General features: G+C 42.6%; 1 protein-coding gene across 1 annotated transcript in view; it reads right to left on the reverse strand.

The window, feature by feature from the left end:
* The window catches only part of clybl (citrate lyase beta like), a 147,134-nt gene that overhangs the window by 28,292 nt on the left and 95,858 nt on the right, over window positions 1-22,984 (reverse strand). The window contains exon 3 of the mRNA XM_055636660.1: window positions 412-619. Coding sequence (XP_055492635.1) covers window positions 412-619 — 208 coding nt within the window. The remainder of the gene's footprint in view (window positions 1-411; window positions 620-22,984) is intronic.

Genomic DNA, 22,984 nt, shown 5'->3' on the forward strand with positions numbered 1-22,984 from the left:
GCAATGAACTTCCTAGTATATAAAATAATGAAAGGAATAGATAGGGTAGACATTCAGAACATTTTTCCCATTGTGGAAATGTCAAAGCCAAGAGGTCATAGGTATAAGGTGAAAGAAAGGCGATATGTGGGGCAGGCTTTTTACATAAGGGGAGGTGGATGCCTGGAATGCGCTGCCAGGGATGGTGGTGGAGACGGATATGATAGTGGCATTCAAGAGGCTTTTAGATAAGTAAGTGGATATGCAGGGTATATGGACCATGTGGAGGCAAATGAGATTAGATGATCTTGGTATCATGTTTGACAATGACATATTGGACAGAAGGGCCTGTTCATGTAACATATATTTCTATGTTCTAATATTCTGCGTTGCCACATGCTTCCACATTGGTACATGTACATGCTGCAGTACCTTTTTGTTTAATGCTACTCCATCTTCACAGTCCAGCACAGCACAATCTACATGAAGATTGGGGATCTTCTGGAGTTTCCTTTCATCGTTGCCAGGCACGTACAGCACAGCTCTCCGTGGCGTGTACTTGTGGTTGGTGCATGCACTGGATGAGTAGTGACTGCACAGTATAGGCCCAAGAATGTGACCTATCTTGGTAGAGGTAAGTCTGAAAGGAACAAGAGTGAATATGTCAAACCAAGACTAAACAAGCAGATTAAACTGATTAAACGTAAACTAACTGTCTTCTTTTCAAGGGAAAATGTGATCAATATCAGCACTGAGCCATGAATCTCTGAATATATCCACCATTGGTACATGTACACATGCTGCAGTACCTTTTTTGTTTAATGCTACTCCATCTTCCATGGATGCCCTCCACCGAAAAATCTACATGAGACGGGGGAATCTTCTGGAGTTTCCTTTCATCCCAACCAGGGACTGTACAGCCCTCCTCTCAGGGTGGCGTGTACAGGTGGTTGGTGCGTACTACTAGGATGAGAAGTGTTTCTACAGTATAGGCCCAATTACATTGCTGACCGGTCCCTTGGTAGAGGTATAAGTCCCCTCCGTCCCCATTGTTGAATATTCAAACCAATTTTTTGAGCAGATTCTGTATCTTCTCTCTTTCTATTTTTTTAAATTTCTTTATGCACAACTACTACGGACTGACGCAAAACTGCATTTCGTTGTACTCATACTTGTATTTGTGCGATGACATTAAAGTTGAATTGAATTGAATTGTCTCAGCTCATCTGTGTTTTTGCTGTCTCAAGGCTTGTCTATTCAAACGCAATCCTTGCCAACCTCCCATTTTGCCCTCGCCGTAAACTTCATCCAAAAGTCTGCTTCCCACATCTGAACTTGCATCATTTATTCACCTATCATCCTCCGTGGGTGAGACATACATTGGATCTGGTGAAGCAACACATGTATTTTGTAAATTCTCATTGTTGTTTTCAATTCCTATCACCGTAATCTCCTCCAGGCCAACTATTCTTTGAGATGTCGACAATATTCCAATTCTGGTAATTGCTTCACAAACTGAAGGAGTGCAAATATATCCGAGGTCCCAGTTTTGGACAAGATATTAAACTGAGGACCTATCCATTCTCACCAGTGGATGCAAAATTATTTCATAGAAGAGCAAGGGAATTCTCACTCATATCCTGGGCCAACATTTATCTTTCCTTGCAGCAGATTCTCTGCTCATCATCAAATAAACTCTTACACTATGCTCCAAACGTGTTTGACAACAAAGTACATTTGGGGGCACAGTGGTGAAGAGCGGCACAGTGGCACAGCGGTACAGTTGCTGCCTTACAGCGCCAGAGACTTGGGTTCGATCCCGACTATGGATGTTGTCTGCACAGAGTTTGTACCTTCTCCTTGTGACCGCGTGGGTTTCTCAGGGTACTCCGGTTTCCTCCCACACTCCAAAGACATGCAGTTTTTAAGAAGGAACTGCAGATGCTGGAAAATCGAAGGTACACAAAAATGCTGGAGAAACTCGGCAGGTGCAGCAGCATCTATGGAGCGAAGGAAATAGGCAACGTTTCGGCCCGAAACGTTGCCTATTTCCTTCGCTCCCATAGATGCTGCTGCACCCGCTGAATTTCTCCTGCATTTTTGCGTACCAAAGACATGCAGGTTTGTAACTTAATTGGCTTCTGTAAATTGTAAATTGTCCCTAGTGTGTAGGATAGTGCTAGTGTACAGGGTGAACACTGGTCGGAATGGACTCGGTAGGCTGAAGGGCTATTTTCCACGCAGTATCTCGGGTCTAACATCTAAATCTCTAAAGTCTAAGAGGGCAGTCACAGTTGTGATGCAGGAAATCTGCTGGCTTATTTATGCATAGCAAGATCCCATACACAGCAAAGTGAAAAAGACTAGATAATATTTACTGAAAAAAATTTGTTTTTTAAGGGATTTTGATGACCACAAAGTTGCTGCTCCTAGATCTTCAGGCAGATAAATCAGCGCGGAATCCAGCACAGAGACCAGCCCTGTGGCTCCGAAAGGTAGGGACAAAAAGAAGAGGGCAATAGTAATTGGGGACTCTATTGTTAGGGGGTCGGATAGGCGATTCTGTGGACGCAGTCGGGAGACCAGGATGGTGGTCTGCCTCCCTGGTGCCAAGGTCTCGGACGTGTCTCAACGCGTCCAAGATATCCTGAAATCAGAGGGAGAGGAGCCTGAGGTCATGGTACATATAGGTACCAATGAGATAGGTAAAAAAAGGGAAGAGGTACTGGAGGGAGGATTTAGGGAGTTGGGAGGAGAGTTAAGGAAAAGGACCAAAAAGGTAACAATCTCAGGATTAGTGCCTGTGCCACGCGACAGTGAGAGTAGGAATGGAGCGAGGTGGAGGATAAATGCGTGGCTGAAAGACTGGTGCAGAGGGCAGGGATTCAAGTTTCTGGATCATTGGGACTTCTTTTGGGGAAGGTGGGACCTGTACAGAAAGGATGGGTTGCACTTGAACCCGAGGGGGACCAATATCCTGGCGGGGAAATTTGCAAAGGCTACTGGGGAGACTTTAAACTAGAATGGTTGGGGCGAGGGACTCAAATAGAGAAAGCTAGTAGACAGAATGGGAGGCAGGAAGCAGAAAAGGGAAGCACTCTGACACAAGAGGAGAAAGAAGAAAAAGGAAATAAACAGAGAATAAGAGGCGGGGGGTTTCTTAACTGTGCATATTTTAATGCTAGGAGCAATGTAAGAAAGGTGGATGAGCTTAGAGTCTGGATAGACACCTGGAAGTATGATGTTGTGGCGATCAGTGAAACATGGTTGCAGGAGGGCTGTGATTGGAAACTAAATATTCCAGGATTTCGTTGCTTCAGGTGTGATAGAATTGGAGGGGCAAGAGATGGAGGTGTTGCATTGCTTATCAGGGAAGATATTACAGCGGTGCTTTGGCAGGATAGATTAGAGAGCTCATCTAGGGAGGCTATTTGGGTGGAACTGAGAAATGGGAAAGGTGTTGCAACACTTATAGAGGTGTATTATAGACCGCCAAATGGGGAGCGAGAATTGGAAGAGCAAATATGTAAGGAGATAGCAGATATTAGTAGTAAGCACAAGGTAGTGATTGTGGGAGATTTCAACTTTCCACATATAGACTGGGAAACACATTCTGTAAATGGGCTGGATGGTTTGGAGTTTGTAAAATGTGTGCAGGATAGTTTTTTGCAGCAATACATAGAGGTACCTACTAGAGGAGGGGCAGTGCTAGACCTCCTGTTAGGAAATGAGACGGGACAGGTGGCGGAGGTATGCGTTGGGGAGCACTTCGGGTCCAGTGATCACAATACCATTAGTTTCAATATAATTATGGAGAGGGTCAGAACTGGACCTAGGGTTGAGATTTTTGATTGGAGAAAGGCTAACTTTGATGAGATGCGAAATGATTTAAAAGGAGTGAATTGGGACATTTTGTTTTATGGGAAGGATGTAGAAGAGAAATGGAGGACATTTAAAGCGGAAATTTTAAGAGTACAGAAACTTTATGTTCCTGTTCGGTTGAAAGGAAACAGTAAAAATTGGAAAGAGCCCTGGTTTTCAAGGGAAATTGGATGTCTTGTTCGAAAAAAGAGGGAGATCTACAATAATTCTAGGCAACATGAAGTAAATGAGGTGCTTGAGGAGTATAAGGAATGTAAAAAGAATCTTAAGAAATAAATTAGAAAAGCTAAAAGAAGATATGAGGTTGCTTTGGCTAGTAAGGTGAAAGTAAATCCAAAGGGTTTCTACAGCTATATTAATAGCAAAAGGATAACGAGGGATAAAATTGGTCCATTGGAGAGACAGAGTGGACAGCTATCTGCAGAGCCAAAAGAGATGGGGGAGATATTGAACAATTTCTTTTCTTCGGTATTCACCAAGGAGTAGGATATTGAATTATGTGAGGTAAGGGAAACTAGTAGAGTAGCTATGGATAATATGAGTTTCAAAGTAAAAGAAGTACTGACACTTTTGAAAAATATAAAAGTGGATAAGTCTCCAGGTCCTGACAGGATATTCCCTAGGACATTGAGGGAAGTTAGTGTAGAAATAGCCAGGGCTATGACAGAAATATTTCAAATGTCATTAGAAACGGGAATAGTCCCCGAGGATTGGCGTACTGCGCATGTTGTTCCATTGTTTAAAAAGGGTTCTAAGAGTAAACCTAGCAATTATAGACCTGTTAGTTTGACTTCAGTGGTGGGCAAATTAATGGAAACGATACTTAGAGATAATATATATAAGCATCTGGATAAATAGGATCTGACTAGGAACAGTCAACATGGATTTGTGCCTGGAAGGTCATGTTTGATTAATCTTCTTGAATTTTTTGAAGAGGTTACTAGGGAAATTGACGAGGGTAAAGCAGTGGATGTTGTCTATATGGACTTTAGTAAGGCCTTTGACAAGGTTCCTCATGGAAGGTTGGTTAAGAAGGTTCAACTGTTGGGTATAAATGCAGGAGTAGCAAGATGGATTCAACAGTGGTTGAATGGGAGACGCCAGAGGGTAATGGTGGATGGCTGTTTGTCGGGTTGGGAGGCAGGTGACTAGTGGGGTGCCTCAGGGATCTGTATTGGGTCCTTTGTTGTTTGTCATGTACATCAATGATCTGGATGAAGGTGTGGTAATTTGGATTAGTAAGTATGCAGATGATACCAAGATAGGGGGTGTTGTGGATACTGAAAAAGATTTCCAAAGTCTACAGAATGATTTAGGCCATTTGGAAGAATGGGCTGAAAGATGGCAGATGGAGTTTAATGCTGATAAATGTGAGGTGCTACACCTTGGCAGGATAAATCAAAATAGGACGTACATGGTAAATGGTAGGGAATTGAAGAATGCAGTTGAACAGAGGGATCTGGGAATAACCGTGCATAGTTCCTTGAAAGTGGAATCTCATATAGACAGGGTGGTAAAGAAAGCTTTTGGTATGCTAGCCTTTAAATCAGAGCATTGAGTATAGAAGCTGGGATGTAATGTTAAAATTGTACAAGGCATTGGTGAGACCAAATCTGGAGTATGGTGTACAATTTTGGTCGCCCAATTATGGGAAGGATGTCAACAAAATAGAGAGAGTACAGAGGAGATTTACTAGAATGTTGCCTGGGTTTCAACAACTAAGTTACAGAGGAAGGTTGAATAAGTTAGGTCTTTATTCTCTGGAGCGCAGAAGGTTAAGGGGGGACTTGATAGAGGTATTTAAAATGATGAGAGGGATAGACAGAGTTGATGTGGACAAGCTTTTCCCTTTGAGAATAGGGAAGATTCAAACAAGAGGACATAACTTCAGAATTAAGGGACAAAAGTTTAGGGGTAACATGAGGGGGAACTTCTTTACTCAGAGAGTGGTAGCGGTGTGGAATGAGCTTCCAGTGGAAGTGGTGGAGGCAGGTTCGTTGGTATCATTTTAAAATAAATTGGATAGGCTTATGGATGAGAAGGGAATGGAGGATTATGGTATGAGTGCAGGCAGGTGGGACTAAGGGAAAATAATTGTTCGGCACGGACTTGTAGGGCCGGGATGGCCTGTTTCCGTGCTGTAATTGTTATATGGTTATAATTAAATCTCAAACAGAAGGGAGATCATCTTTTAGGCAAGGTATGGATGAGGTTTAAAATATTAATTCCAATATCCTGATCAATAGTTATCCCTCATCCAACATCAGGAAAACAAACAATGGGACCATTTGTCACACCTCTACTCAAGGAAGCTTCCTGTGTATAATTTTGCCTGCAGCTTTGTCCATGATATTGATTGCTATTTCGAAATATTTCATAGAATCATAGAGCTCAGGGATAGGCCCTTCAGCCCATCAAATCCAAACCAACCATCATAGAAGCATAGAAAATAGGTGCAAGTAGGCCATTTGGCCCTTCAAGCCAGCACCGCCATTCAATGGCTGTTTATCCAAAATCAGTACCCTAGTTCCTGCTTTTTCCACATATCCCTTGATTCCGATAGCCCAAAGAGCTAAATCTAACTTGAAAACATCCAGTGAATTGGCCTTCTGTGGCAGAGAATTCCACAGATTCACAACTCTCTGTGTGAAAACTTTTTTCCTGATCTCAGTCCTAAATGGCCTTTTCCTGCATCTAGCCTGATCCCTTAAGAATTGTGTATGTGTTTATAAGACTATGTTTCTATCATACACTAGGTTCATAGAATCCCATCTTTCCCTTCCTGAATTCGACAATTAGTTCCTCTGCCTTGATGCTTGAGAGTAAGATTCTGGCACCGTTCAATCAGATCATCAATCTCCCTCCTGTACTCTGACTTGTCAGTTATCCAGCAATGGTTATATCATTAATGATTGAAACCTCACGTTGTAACTAGGTCCGGCTACACAGTGGTAGGGACAGAGAGAGAGCTGAGAAGAGCACTGCGCACACAGCCTCGAGGTGCTCCTATGTTGTTATTATTATTGAGGAGGAAGTGTTGTTGCCAATTTGTACTGACTGTGGCCTGTTGGTGAGGAAGTTGAGGATCTAATTACATAGGGACATGCAGAGACCCAATTGTCAGAGTTTAATGATAATTTTTGAAGAGATGATGGTGTTGAATGCCAAGCAGTGGTCGGTGAACAACAGCCTGAAGTACATGTTCTTGTTGGCCAAATGATACAGTGCAGACCGGAGAACCAGCGAGATCACATCCTCTGTTGATCTTTTGCGGCAGTATACAAATTCTAGTAAATCCAGGTTCCTTACTAAGGCAGGAGTTGAAATGCATCATAACCAACCTCTTAAAGCACTTCATCATCATGGATGTTAGCACCACTGGTTGGTAGTCATTGATGCACGACACCTTACTCTTCATGGATACAAGTATTATTGATGCACTTTTAAAGCAGGTGGGAACCGTGGACATTATTAATGAGAGGTTGGAGATGTCCACAAAAACTGCACCCAATTGATCCGTGTAGGTTTTAAGAACGTGGCCACTATCAGGGCCGGACGCTTTAGAGTATTCACCCTCATGAAGGATCTTCTGGCCGGCCTCGGTGACTAATATTACAGTGTTATCACGGGCTGTGAGGCCTGAGAAGGTACATCTATGATCTCCCATTCGAAGCAACCATTGAGAGCATTGGTGTGTAACATGGAACCTCAGATGTTGGTTTAAACTGAAGATAGGCAAAAAGCTGGAGTAACTCAGCGGGACAGGCAGCACCTCTGGAGAGAAGGAATGAATGATGTTTTGGGTCGAGACCCTTCTTCATCACCCATTCCTTCTCTCCAGATATGCTGCCTGTCCCGTTGAGTTGCTCCAGCTTTTTGTGTCTATATTGAGAACATCGGACTTATCTGGAAAGGGTCTATCAATGTCACCTGAGCTACTATTTTAATCCTAAATCACACTGAGCCTTCTTTCCCATCTAACTATGATCTCCCCGTCACTAGTTTCTTCTGAGATCTATCTGCTCATGCAATCGTGTCTCTTATACAACCCCAATTTTAATCACTCTTTGATGGTTATATAAGCTCTGAACCTCAAACCACAGCATAGCAATAGATTATAGCATAGTACATAGAACATGTGGTTCCATGCTGGTGCTTATATGACACATAGGTTTCTCCACCATCTCACCTCATCAGTACATCCTTCTATTCCCATTCCCCTCATGTGCATAGCCTAGCTTGCCTCAAACCAATGTTTGTTTCTTTGTCTCAACCACTCCATGTGACATTGAGTTCCATTATCTCACTTTCTAACTGAAGACCATCCCCGATGTGTAAGTTTCATACACCATATTTCATCTCCTTCAATTCCTGACCTTTTGCATTTCTCTAAACTTAATCCCTCCACCACTGGTGGACATGTCCAGCTGATCACGTCCTACGGACCAGAATGTCCTCTCTAAATTTCTCAGCCTGTCTCCTGCAATATCTTTGATCACAAAGTCACGTCGTATACCCTTTTGTGGCTCGGTGTCAAAATTTTGTTTGATAACATCCTGCAAAGGGACTTGACAGATTTTGTTTCCTTTAAAGGCACGAGTCGCTATGAAACGCATGAGGGTAGCCGTTGTTTATGTTACATAAAAACTAGCACAAAAAATGGTTAGATCTGATTTTAAAAGCAAGAATTTTATGACTACAAAAAAAACACATTTCAAGACTACAATTGGCCAAATAAAACTCTGGCAACATTCATATCTCTTGGGGGATTAAAATATATATTTCCTGTATCTGTTCTGCATTTACAATGCTGAATTGCTTCTATAATATAATTTTTTATTACAGGCATCTGCATATCATAGTCCACTTTGGCCAAACCAATACAGACTTTGTTTAACGGTTACATATTAAATATCCAGGATTACAGGGACCCAGTTACCAAAGTAGCTGGGATCCTTCTTTATCGGTTACATATTAACATTGCCTCTATTTATTTATTTCTTTTTATAGAAAGGAAAAAGAAAGAAAGAAAGAAAGAAATTAGAAAAATAGGATATCAATAAAATCAATAATACAACTTAGGAGATAGGTCCGTAGGTCAGTCAATGCTGAATTGCTTCTGATGGAAAATTATTTTTTTACGATAATCTGATTCTTCGACTTGAAATGTTCATTTTGTATCTTTCCACAGATGTTGTCACCTGTCCTGTGGACTGTTCCAACGTTTTCTGTTTATATTTCTGGTACAGCAACTGTTGTATCTGCCCAGTTTCTACCTGCGAGCATATTTTAATCTATCTATTTAGGCCTTCTTCAGATTTCCATCATCACAGAAGCCAGTGTTCAGAAGGTGAAAAGGCTGTGGCCAATTTGTGTACAGCAAACCACTACACCTTTTCATCTGTCCTAAAACCACTGTTGTCATTTAGCGCCAAATGTTTTGTATGCACTTCGGGCTGTTTTACTATATTAGAGATGCTTTATAAATACACTTCAATTTGTCACATCTGAGATCCAAGGAACAGCGGCATCACACAATAACACCTTTGTTTGTCCTCTTCAGTACTCATGTATGATGTTACTTGCCAGTGGCAAACTGGTTCCTCACAGTGTTGGTTTGAATCACATTGGAGCAGAATGTAAAGAAATGGATGTGTCAAAGTCTCTTTCTCAGACACCAACTCTCCCTTGTAAAGTCTGTTTTCACTTGAGCTGCTCATTCAAGTCGATTTGTAGTGAGGGGCAGTCATTCCCAATGGTTTGTCAAAGCCAGATCAGATGTAATTGTTTCACACTTAGTTGGCTTTCTGTGAGGCTTAGAAGATACCAGTTGAATAAATCCATTCAAGAGCATGCACAATTGAGTAAGAGGGGCAACAGATTAAGGATCCAAAAAAAATAAAAAAATTAACAAGGACAAAAATCTGCATAGAACTGTTCTCTAATTAAACCTGGAGGACTTGAAATGTTTGTTGTAAACACTGGCAAAGCTTGCACAAACATTTGCACTTCTCGCAGCCGCTGCATTCAGTTATCGACACTCAGCCGTCGCCTAAGCGGAGCAGTTGTCCAAACAGTTTTACTAGTCCAGCTGCGGAATGCACGTTTAATCAGAGATGCTAATGATCACTGTTACATCCTTCCCTTTCCCTGCACTGGCTCTGCCGCTCTGCATTCTCAGCCAATTAACACTAATGAATAGTGCAAAATTGCTCGGGATCACATGCGCCTAATCGCAGTGCTCACCTGTTTTTTTTACTGGGACTATTCCTTTGGGATTCAAAGCATTTGTCACTAGTTTTGGTTTAAAGAAACCGAGGTCACTCCTGAAAGTGAATAAATGTTCGCTCTTTCTCTCTTTCTCTCCCTCTCTCTCCTTTATTGTTCTCACAAAAAAATGTAAAGTCACTTCAAGAGGCACTTAATCCCATCATCTACACTGACAATTGGCTTGAAGCATCAATCAAGCTGAATCAGAGCCTAAAGAAGCATCACTATGTGGTGTACAATTAAAAGTAATTCAGGTAGCTGTGCCTTTGGGCACTTTTTGCATACAGTAGCAGCTCAACAGGGAACTTGAATGGCACGGTATTATAGAGAAAGAAACCAGCGACAATGTCTGTGAGCAAAGGGGAGGAATAAGAAAGGGGAGGAATAAACATGGGCTGGCTTTATAAGGATAGTGGAACAGCGAAAGGGGGAGGAGCATGCAATCTCCTAGAGGGAGAAAACCCTACAGCTAATGTATTGATCAGGAACAAAAACAAAGTCAGGGCTGTGGGGGGGAGGGGGAGGGGAAAGAAACAGAGTCTTCAAAATCTTGAGAATGCAAGTGAAAGGAAGGCAGAAAGTACTCCATGTAGACAAAGAAAAGTCAAAAAGCAGAAATAGAAGAGGAAATGTAACCCTGGAAGGAAGGGATTAGATTTTTGAAACAGTGATCAGATTTAGATTCAGATGAGTTTGTCATATAAACCAGGGTGCAATGAAATTCTTTATTTACATGAAGCTGACCGAGTAAACAGTGTACATACAGTAATGATAAATGTAACAATAAATACAGCAATGAGTGTAAAACAGCAGAATAGTGCAGTGTTGTACTAAGTCACATCTCTCTCAGATGGCAAGACTGCAGATGGCTACAAACCAGAGCACCTGGCTCTGCCACAGTTCACTTAACACATTACAACAGGTCAGGACAAAACACCACACTCAATTTCCACAAATTCTAAGAGCAAATCATAAAATGCAAGGCTCCAAACAATAAACATATGCAGTTCAACTTTAAGGATATCCACGTGCCATCTTTTGCATTACTTTAGTGTTTATAATGAAAAGAAAGACGTGTGTTTCTGCAGTGACCTTTGCCTCCTCAGCATACACTTAGCAGCCAACGATATACTTTCCTGAAGTATGAGGAAATATGATAGCCAATTTATGTACAGCAAAAGATCCCGCAAATGGCAAGGTGATCATGAACAATTTATAAAAAGTTTTAGTTAAGTTGGTTGGGGTTAACTTTTGGTCCCAGAACCGTTTAAAAGCCCTGTCCCACGGTACGAATTCATTCCAAAAGCTCGCCCGAGTTTAAAAAATATCAAACTCGTGGTAAGCATGGAGAATGAATGTAGCGGGTACGTCGGAGCTCGGGGACATCTCTTAGCGCTAATGGCAGGTAAGCACGGGAAGACTCGTGAAGATTTTTCAACATGATGAAAAATGTCCACGAGAGCCGCGAGTACCGACGAGTGGCCATTACCGTAAATCTCCGAGTTCGAATCAGGGCAAACTCGGGAGAACTCTTGGAATGAACTCGTACCGTGGGACAGGGGTTTAACTCTCCTTTAAATATATATCCTTTTGATGGCACAGATGAAGACAGCACATAAGTTGAATGACACATCCGACAAAGTCAGAGTGTCCCAATATGCTTCATACATAATGGTGCATTTTTCAAATGGTTGGTTCCACTTTGAAAACAACTTCCATTTATATGTTGCCTTTAAGTGTAGCAAGAAGCAACTAAGACATTTCACACTGTAAAAGTCTTATACAGGTCCTCCACTGATTTTCCAGCACCCTTGGTTCCAGAGCCTTGCTGGATTATGCACTTTGCCAGACCAACAGAGGTCAGGGCCTACCATTGGAAACGGTACCGGAATTCCACCAAGGAACCGAGCTACCGGCCCGCAAAGCCAGCCTTGGAAGTCGGCTATGGGATTTAATCTACCGGCTCTGGATGGGCTGGAGTTCTACAGTTCCGGCACAGGGGGTAAATGTGGCCCGTCGATCGGCTGTGGAAGTTGGCTATGGAAACGGATCTGCCGGGCTCCGACCACGCCTGAGTTCCAGAGCCCCAGCTGTAGGGGGGCAAATTCGACCCGCTGATCAACCGCAGATGTCCTGATGAGGTCGAGTTCGGCCGCCTCACCCAGCCTAAGCACCACATTTTTGAGGGGACTTCTAGGAGGGATTTAAAGTGCACGTTCATAATTTTGTCCGGATTAAAGGAAGTGCCGGATCACCAGTTACCAGAAAATCGGTGGTGGACCTGTATTAAAACAATGTAATAAAGGAAAATGCATATAGCAAGTTTCCATAAAGCCTGTATCCCCTCTCCGTCTCTAGGAAGGGGAAAGAGACTTGAAGAGAGAGCTGCCCACAAGTATGGTTTTGATTCCTGTTCATTTAGTCCCCCTTTAATAATATTATTACTGCTTATAAGAACTTTATGTGAATACATTACATGCCATGGTTTCTGCAAACAACAGTTTCCATCTGTTGAAAACATGTTAATGCCTGCAAAGAGCTCTGGGATCTCCTAAGGGTTCAAAAGATGCTTGAGAAATACCTGTAGCTTTCCTGATGTTAATTGTGGAGATGGGGATGTCAGCATTTCCAGCTTGATTTACAGGGTGGGTAGAAGATCTAACCATTCACAGTAGATGGATCAATTTCCCAAATAGATGCTACATCATCGCAAGGGCGCTACTAATAATTTTTAATTGACACTGTGTTTAATTCAAAAACAAAATGCTGGAAGAATTCAGTGGGTCAAGCAGCATCTATGGAGGGAATGGCAGAAGGTTTATCAGGTTGGGATCCTTCTGCAGTCTGAAGAACCAACCCAAAATATTATCTATCCATTTCCTTCACAGATGCCGGCTTACCCACTAGATTTTTGCTCAAGTTTCCAGCAGCTGCAGTATCTTGTGTCTCTACATTTAATTTAGGCAGATTTAGACTTGGAATACTGACATCTAAATCTAAGATGCACAATTTAGAGTGGCACAATGGTGCAGCAGTAGAGTTGCTGCTTTACATCGCCAGAGATCCGCAATCGAACCTGACTATGGGTGCTGTCTGTACAGAGTTTGTATGTTTTCCCTGTGCCCGTATGGGCTTTGTCTGGGTGCTTAAGTTTCCTCCTACATACCAAAGGCATGCAGGTTTGTAGGTTAATTAGCTTTTGTAAATTGTAGAATTAGAGAATGGGTGATCGCTGGTTGGCGCGGACACCTAAAAGGCCTGTTTCCACACTGTATCTTTAAACTAAACTCCAAATTTCACCATGCATTAACCAAATGCTTTACTTCTTTGAAAATAAAAAAAACTTACTGATACTGGAAATGTCAAACTGAGAGAGAAAATGGAGACACTCAGCTGCTCTGAATGATTAACTTGGTTTATCTTAACACGGACACTGTCTGGCCTGCTGAGTGTTTCTGACATTTGGTGTTGTGGCCATTCTCTATGGTTCTGTAACAATGAACTGCAGTGCCTCCTTGCAATACAACAACTGCCTCAGAACTGTTCATAGAGGAATGCATTTGTAACAAGAACCAAATGTTAACATTATTAAAGGATAGTGTTTAATTTTAATTTGCTGGCTGAATAAAGGTATCCCAAGACCCTACCAACGCTTCCAAAAGACCCCACCAGTGCTTGTAAAAATCCTGCATTTTTAATATAGACTATTAGGCCCATCATGCTATGTTGGTACTTTGAAGGACCTCCGAGTCCTATTTGCTTAATTTTGTGTCCATCTTTAGTCCTATTTGCTTGCTCCGTTCCTGTAGTAAATTTTATTACTTCTTGACTGGAAGATTGAGAGCCTTTGCCAACTCATTTAACATAATCGCCCTTGAGGTGCTTGAGTAATCCTGATACAGATGTAAAAGATTAATTTTAATTCTGATTCACTTTAATAATTTAGTTTAGTTTAGATACAGAGCGGAAACAGGCCCTTCAGCCCACCGAGTCCATGCCAACCAGCAATCACCCATACACTAATTCTATTCTACACACGAGGGACAATTTACAGAAGCCAATTAACCTACAAAGCTGCACATCTGTGGAATGTGTGAGAAAACCAGAGCACCCGGAGAAAACCCATGCGGTCACATGGAAAACGTACAAACTCTGCATCCATAGTCAGGATTGAGCCCAGGTCTCTGGCGCTGTAAGTCAGCAATTCTAACGCTGCACTGCACTGTCGCCCTTATATTAATAATTTAACAATCTTTATCCACCATGGACACTGACCTCAGCACTATCGAGGGGATCTATACGAGGAGCTGTCTTAAAAAAGTAGCCACCACCATCAGGGATCCACACCACTGTAGCCATGCTGTCATTTCACTCCTGCTCTCGGGAAGAAGCTATAGGAGCCTGAAAACTGTAACGTCCAGGTTCAGGAACAGTTACTTCCCAACAACTATTAGGCTATTGAACACTATGAACCATTAAACTCTAAACTACAAACTGCCTTGGTTGTACTAGAGACTTTGGGCTTTGTTTTGATTTTGCAGAATATTGGGTATTCTATTTCTATTTATTGAACTATTTTCAGTTTTTGGTTATTGTAATTTCTATTGACTAACGCGATTACAAACCTGTTGCATTGTTGCAAGTAAGAATGTAATTGTTCCATTTTGGTACATGTGACAATAAACAGTCTTGACTCTCTCTTGATTCTAAAACACTTTTCCAATCACAAGAGTCAAGCATGTAACTGCAGCTCCTGAAATGTATTTTGTGATATCTTCTCAAGGGGGGGGGGGGGATCTTATAGAAACTTATTGAGTGGGGATCTTATAGAAACGTACAAAATTCTTAAGGGGTTGGACAGGCTAGATGCAGGAAGATTGTTCACGATGTTGGGGAAGTCCAGAACAAGGGGGTCACAGTTTAAGGATAAAGGGGAAATCTTTTAGGACTGAGATGAGAAAAACATTTTTTACATAGAGAGTGGTGAATCTCTGGAATTCTCTGCCACAGAATGTAGTTGAGGCCAGTTCATTGGCTATAGTTAAGAGGGAGTTAGATGTGGCCCTTGTGGCTAAAGGGATCAAGGGGTATGGAGAGAAAACAGGTACAGGATACTGAGTTGGATGATCAGCCATGATCATATTGAATGGCGGTGCAGTCTCGAAGGGCCAAATGGCCTACTCCTGCACCTATTTTCTATGTTTCTATTACCATATGGTATGGGTTATTGTCAGTTATCCAAGAGGATACAACATTAGTTTGGATAAAGATAATTCAGTATACATGAAAACATTAAGGAAATTACTTTGGGGTCAGAAGGGGATGATACATGGAACACAAAGCTTCATAATGTAAATGTCTGAATGACTACTAAAGAAAATTGTATACAGACCATTGTATACAGACCACCTAACAGCAGTAGGGAGGTTGGGGATAGCATTAAGCTGGAAATTAGGGATGCGTGTAGCAAAGGTACAGCAGTTATTATCATGGGTGACTTTAATCTGCATATATCAAATCAAATTGGTAACAGCGTAGAGGAGTAGGATTTCTTGGAATGTATACAGGATGATTTTTTAAACCAATATGTAGAAGAACTGACTAGAGGGCAGGCCATCCTAGACTGGGTATTGTGTAATGAGGAAGGATCTTGTTGTGCAAGGCCCCTTGGGAAACAGTGACCATAATATGGTCAAATTCTATATTAGGATGGAGTGTGACACGGTTAATTCAGAGACTAGGGCCCTGAACTTAAAGAAAGGAGACTTTGAAGGTATGAGACGGGAATTGGCCAGGATAGACTGGCAAATTATACTTAAAAGGTTGATGGTGGAAATACAATGGCAAAGATTTAAAGACCGCATGGATGAACTCCAAAAACTATTCATCCCTGTCTGGTGAAAAAATAAAACGGGACTAACGAGGGAAATCAAGGATAGTGTTAAATCCAAGGAAAAGGCATATAAATTGGCCAGAGGAAGCAGCAAACCAGATGACTGGGAGAAATGTAGAACTCAACAGAGGAAGACAAAGGGATTAATTAAGAGGGGGAAAAAAGATCATGAAAGAAAGCTTCCGGGGAATACAAAAACTGACTCTGAAAGCTTCTTTAGATATGTAAAAGGGAAAGATTAGTGAAGACAAATGTAGTGAAGACCAATCAGTGACAGGTGAATTTATAATGGAAAACAAGGAAATGGCAGAACAGTTAAACGATTACTTTGGTTCTGTCTTCACTAAGGAAGACACAATCTCCCAGAAATACTAGGGGACCAAGGATCTAGTGGGAGGGAGGAACTGAAGGGAATCCACATTAGTCAGGAAATGGTGTTAGGTAAACTGAAGGCAGATAAATCCCCAGGGCCTGATGGTCTGCATCCCAAAGCACTCAAGGAGGTGGCCCTGGAAATCACGGATGCATTGGTGATCATTTTCCAATGTTCTCTCAACTCTGGATCAGTTCCTGTGGACTGGAGGGTAGCCAATGTAACTCCACTTTTTAAGAAAGGAGGGAGAGAGAAAACGGGGAATTATAGATCAGTTAGCCTTACATCGGTAGTGCGTAAAGATTGAGTCGATTGTTAAAGATGTTTATAGCAGTGCATTTGGAAAGCAGTGACAGGATCGGTCAAAGTCAGCATGGATTTATGAAGGGGAAATCATGCTTGACTAATCTTCTTGAATTTTTTGAGGATGTAACAAGTAGAATGGATAAGAAGAGCCAGCGGATGTGGTGTATCTGGACTTTCAAAAACACTTTGACAAGATCCCACAGAAGAGTTTAGTGTGCACAATTAGAGCACATGGTATTGACATGGATAACATAGAAACATAGAAATTAGGTGCAGGAGTAGGCCATTCGGCTCTTCGAGCCTGTACCGCCATTCAATAAGATCATGGCTGATCATCCAACTCAGTATCCCGTACCTGCCTTCTCTCCATACCCTCTGATCCCTTTAGCCACAAGGGCCACATCTAACTCCCTCTTAAAAACTGGTTGGCAAAGAGTAGGACTTAAAGGGTCACTTTCAGAATGGCAGGCAGTGACTAGTGTGGTGCTGCAAGACTCGGTGCTGGGACCCCAGTTGGTTACAATATATATTAACCATTTAGACATGTGACATCTCCAAGTTTGCGGGTGTCAAAAAAGTTTGGTGGCATTGTGGGCTGCGAAGAGGATGCTATGAGGCCGCAGGGTGACTCGGATAGGTTGGGTGAGTGGCAGATGCAGTATAATCTGGATAAATAAACAGGAAGGCAGATTATTATCTGAATGGTGTCAGATTAGGAAAAGGGGAGGTGCAGAGACCTGGGTGTGCTTGTACATCAGTCACTGAAAGTAAGCATGCAGATACAGCAGGCAGTGAAGAAAGCTAATGACATGTTGGCCTTCATTGCGAGAGGGTTTGATTATAGGAGCCAGGATGTCCTACTGCAGTTGTACAGAACCCCGGTGAGACCGCACCTGGAGCATTGTGTGAGGAAAGACATTTGAGGAAAGACATTATTGCTATTGAGGGAGTGCAGCGTAGGTTCACCGGGTTAAGTCCTGGGATGGCGGCACTGACATATGATGAAAGAATGGGTCGACTGGGCTTGTATTCACTAGAAATTAGAAGAATGAGAGGAGATCTTATAGAAACATGTAAAATTCTTTAGGAGATTGGACAGGCTAGTTGCAGGAAAATGTTCCCGACAGGTAGGCGGCGCGACTCTGGTCAGCAGCGGCCTCTGCAGCCTGTCCGCGTTTTATTATTTTTTTGTCTGTGTTTTTATGTAGTTTTTGTTATTTTATGTTGGGGTGTGTGTGTGGGGGGATGGGGGTGGGGTGGAGGGGGGGGGGGGGGAACTTTTGAATCTCTCCCTGCACTGGAGACCCGACCTTTTTCTCGTCGGGTTTCCGTTGTCGTTGGGGCCGCAACGAGGAGCGGCCTCCAACGGGAAGAAGCCGGGGACTCTGGTGCCGACTCACCGTTGCCGTCGCGGAGCTGGCCGAGACCGGAGCGGGTGGAGCAGTGGAGGTTGTGTGAGCAGTGGAGTGCTGCTGCCGTTGCTGCTGCTGCTGCTGCTGCTGCCGATGCCGCTGCTGCTGCTGAGTCGGAGGCTGCTACTGCGGGTCTGCGGACGGCGGCACCGGGAGCCCGCGGATCCCTGGAGGGAGACCGCTTTTCAGGGCTCCTGCAACGGCGACTTCTCCTGCCCGTGTTGCGGGGTTGAAGAGCTCCTGGAGCGGGGCCTGACACCACTGCCCCGCGCGGCTGACCGGGGGCTCCAACACCAAGACCCGGTGTGCGGACCTCGCACCACCCGGCGTGGCTTTAATGGCCGCGGGACAATCGCCATCGCCAGCCGGGGGCTTTGACTTTGACTCTGACATCGGGGGGGGGGGGGGGGAGAGTGCAGTGGAGAGATAAGTTTTTTTGGCCTTCCATCACAGCTATGTGATGGATGTTTATGTAAAATGTAATTATGTTGTGTCTGGGGTCTATTTGTGTGTAATGTATGGCTGCAGAAACGGCATTTCGCTTGGACCTCCAGGGGTCCAAATGACAATTAAATTGACTCTTGACTCTTGATGTTGGGGGAGTTCAGAACCAGGGGTCACATTTTAAGAATAAGGGATAGGCCATTTAGGACTGAGATGAGGAAAAACTTTCTCATCCAGAGAATTATGAATCTGTGGAATTCTCTGCCACAGATGACAGTGGAGGCCAATTCATTGGATGTTTTCAAGAGAGAGTTAGACAATAGACAATAGACAATAAGTGCAGGAGTAGGCCATTTGGCCCTTCGAGCCAGCACCGCCATTCAATGTGATCATGGCTGATCATCCCCAATCAGTACCCCGTTCCTGCTTTCTCACCATATCCCCTGACTCTGCTATCTTTAAGAGCCCTATCTAGCTCTCTCTTGAAAGCATCCAGAGAACCTGCCTCCACCGCCCTCTGAGGCAGAGAATTCCACAGACTCACCACTCTCTGTGAGAAAAAGTTTTTCCTTGTCTCCGTTCTAAATGTCCTACTTCTTATTCTCAAACTGTGGCCCCTGGTTCTGGACTCTCCCAACATCGGGAACATGTTTCCTGCCTATAGTGTGTCCAAGCCCTTGACAATCTTATATGTATCAATGAGATCCCCTCTCATCATTCTAAACTCCAGAGTGTACAAGCCCAGCTGCTCCATTCTCTCAGCATATGACAGTCCCGCCATCCCGGGAATTAACCTTGTAATCTTACGCTGCACTCCCTCAATAGCAAGAATGACCTTCCTCAAATTAGAGGGCCAAAACTGCACACAATACTCCAGGGGTGGTCTCACTGGGGCTCTGTACAACTGCAGAAGGACCTCTTTGCTCCTATATTCAATTCCTCTTGTTATAAAGGCCAACATGCCATTCGCTTTCTTCACTGCCTGCTGTACCTGCATGCTTACTTTCATAGACTGATGTACAAGGACCCACAGATCCCATTGTACTTCCCCTTTTCCCAACTTGACACCATTTAGATAGTAGCTTTAGCTCTTAGGGCTCAAGGGATATGGGGAAAAAGCAGGAACGGGGTACTGCTTTTAGATGATTAGCCATGATCATATTGAATGGCGGTGATTGCTCGAAAGGCCGCATGGCCTACTCCTGCACCTATTTTTCTATGTTTCTATGTTTCTATAAATCACCAATTGTCTTTTGTATGGACATGAAATATTCCACTGCACTATTTTGAAGAAGATCGGAGGATTTCCCCAAGTATTTGGTATATTTACAGTGCTACAGTGAAGTAGGTTACTAATTCAGCGGGATCCTGATCTATGTAGGTGGGCCAAGGAATGGCGAATGGAGTTTAATTTGGATAAGTGCAAGGTGTTGCATTTTAGGAGGTCAAACCAAAGTTGGACTATATTAAACTTTGTAGGGCCCTCAAGAGTGTTGTAGAACAGAGGGGCCTGGGAGTACAGTACATAGTTCCCTGAAGGTAGCATCACACATGGATCGGGTATTGAAGAAGGCTTTTAGTGGGCTGGCCTTCATTAGTCAGGGCACTGAATATAAAAGTTTGAACATTATGTTACAATTGTTGGTAATATTTCAGAGGTTAGAAAGACTGTACTCGGAGCATTGTATTCAGTTTTGGTTGCCCAATTATAGGAAAGATGCCTTTAAGTTAGAAAGAGTGCAGAGGGGATTTACATTGATATTGCTGGAAGCAAGGGATTGAGTAATTGGGAGAGGATGGGCAGGGTAGGACACAATTAAGATTTTACATTGTTTAATCGTCAGATGCACTGGGATTGGAAGAATATATTCATTGGAACATAGGAGACTGAGGGGTGACCTTATAGAGTTGTCAAAAATCATGAGGGTCATGGATAAGGCATATGGGTAAAATGATTTCCCTTGGTCCATGAAATCATGTTAAATGGGCATAGGTTCAAGGTGAGAGGGGGAAAATTTAATATGAACCCAAGGGCCAACTTTTTCCATGCAGAGGCTAGTATGCATTTGGAACAAGAAGCCCGAGGATATGGTGAGGCAAACAGTAAGTAAGTACATTTTATTTATGTAGCACGTTTAAATACATTTGCGTTGAAACCAACGTGCTTTTAAAGAAATAATTAATTTTCCGTACAAATAGAGTAACAATATTTAAGGGGCATTTGCACAGGTACATGGAAAGGAAAGGTTTTGAGATAAATAGTTGCAGACAAATGGGACTATCTTAGATGGGCATGTTAGGCAGCATGGATGATAAGGGCCTGCTGTGTGACTATAATTTATCCATCACATATGAACAACTTGCATTTAAATAAAATATAAACACAAATTGGTGGAGTAACTTGGCAGGTCAGATAGCATCTCTGGAGAAAAAGGATAGGTGACGAACCCCTTCAAAATAGCAAAAAACAAGAACTAGTTTTGAAAGGAGTGTTATCAAATACAGTTCACATTGACACCAAAGAAAGAGATATTTGAACAGATGGCCAAAAATTTGAATAATTTTGAGCGCCTTAAAGAAGCAAGAGATGTCGAGAGCTTCAGGGTTGGTAATTCTTCGTTGACAGTCGATGATGCCATGATTGTCGATGGTGCAAAGATCAGGTAAGAAATTATTACCCTGTCATTATTACTGTACGGTCCATGAAGGTTTACTGTGTAATTTGGCCCCCGTGCTTCCCACGATACCACAGTGATTGACCTTCAAATGTACCTTATTGACAGCAAAGCCTGGAAGAAAGAGTCTGAAGAAGGGTCCCAATCCGAAATGTCATCTGTCAATTTCCCTCCACAGATGCTACCTGCTGAGTTGTTCCAGCATTTAGTTTTCCATTTATCAACTGTGGATTTCTAGACACTAGGAACTAGTCACAAAAAAAGACACAAAGTGCTGGAGCAATTTAGGGGGTCAGGCAGCATCTCTGGAGAAAATGGGTAGGCAAGGTTTCGGGTCGGGATCCTTCTTCAGCCTAATTGGTATCCAAGTTTGAAAAATCCAAGATTCCAAGCCGCTGAGGAGTGTTCACCCGACGCCGGAGTTCCATCTTCCCGGCAAGAGGGCCTGAAGCATCGGGCTGCCGGAGCGGCGACTGCGGAGGCCCGACTATGGGTGAACAGGGGACGGGACTGGACTTTGCTGCCTTCCCCCATAGTGAGAACCATTGTGGGGGGATGTTTTTATGTTTATTGTTAAATTCTTTAATGTTGTGTCTAATCTTTACTTGTGAGAGTAGGGAAGATTCAAACAAGAGGACATGACTTGAGAATTAAGGGACAGAAGTTTAGGGGTAACATGAGGGGGAACTTCTTTACTCAAGAGAGTGGTAGCTGTGTGGAATGAGCTTCCAGTGGAAGTGGTGGAGGCAGGTTCGAATTTATCATTTAAAAATGAATTGGATAGGTATATGGACGGGAAAGGAATGGAGGGTTATGGTCTGAGTGCAGGTAGATGGGACTAGGGGAAAATAAGTGTTCTGCATGGACTTGAAGGGCCGAGATGGCCTGTTTTCCGTGCTGTAATTGTTATATGGTTATATATGGTTATATGGTGTGCTGTAATGGCAAGTCAAATTTCACTACACCAATTGGTGTATAATAAATGTCCTTTGTATCCTTTTGTATCCTTTGTACAAGTGCACATTTTTCTTTAATCAAAAAGCAGTGTAGGAAATTTTGTCCTGCAGCTTGCGATTTTGATTTTCCAAAAATTAATTATGAAACTAAAATTATATGGAATATATTATATTATAATATATATTATATTATCATGATGGAAAGTCATAGTTTGTGAGGAAATGAGTATTTCAATTACATGGTTAAAAATGCTTGTACACTGGGGTAACCTGGAAGAAAAGGAAGAATACATTTGCTGACTGATAGAGGGAAAAAATACAAACTCCATGGAAATGTATAATGAAATGGAGCATTTAAAGGAATTGATTAGGCAGCATCCAAGAAATCTGCCATACAGTCAGGATAATTCAGATTTGAATCCCTGTATGTTCTTGCCACTTCTTATTTTTGCAACATCCTCCAGCCTTACAGCCATCTACCAAAAGTCCAAATGTAGAAACATCGAACTGCCGATGCTACTTTACAAACAAATATTTCAAATGTCATGTGTAACTCCTTACCGAAAAACACCATGGGAGCACCTCCCCTACATGGATACAGTGGATCAACAAGGTGGGTCATCAGTGTCTTTCCAAAAACAACTGAGAGGCATTCACATGCGGGCTGCGCCAACAAAACTCACTACTCAATAAATCATTCATTTAAAGAGCTCTCCATGCTCCTCTAATTCTGTCCTTCAGCTTAGAATTTCCTTCTAAAACCTCTCTGTCACTATTTGCTCCTTTAAGATACT

Source organism: Leucoraja erinacea, chromosome 6 (assembly GCF_028641065.1).
Source record: "Leucoraja erinacea ecotype New England chromosome 6, Leri_hhj_1, whole genome shotgun sequence".
In the NCBI taxonomy this organism is placed as follows: domain Eukaryota; kingdom Metazoa; phylum Chordata; class Chondrichthyes; order Rajiformes; family Rajidae; genus Leucoraja; species Leucoraja erinaceus.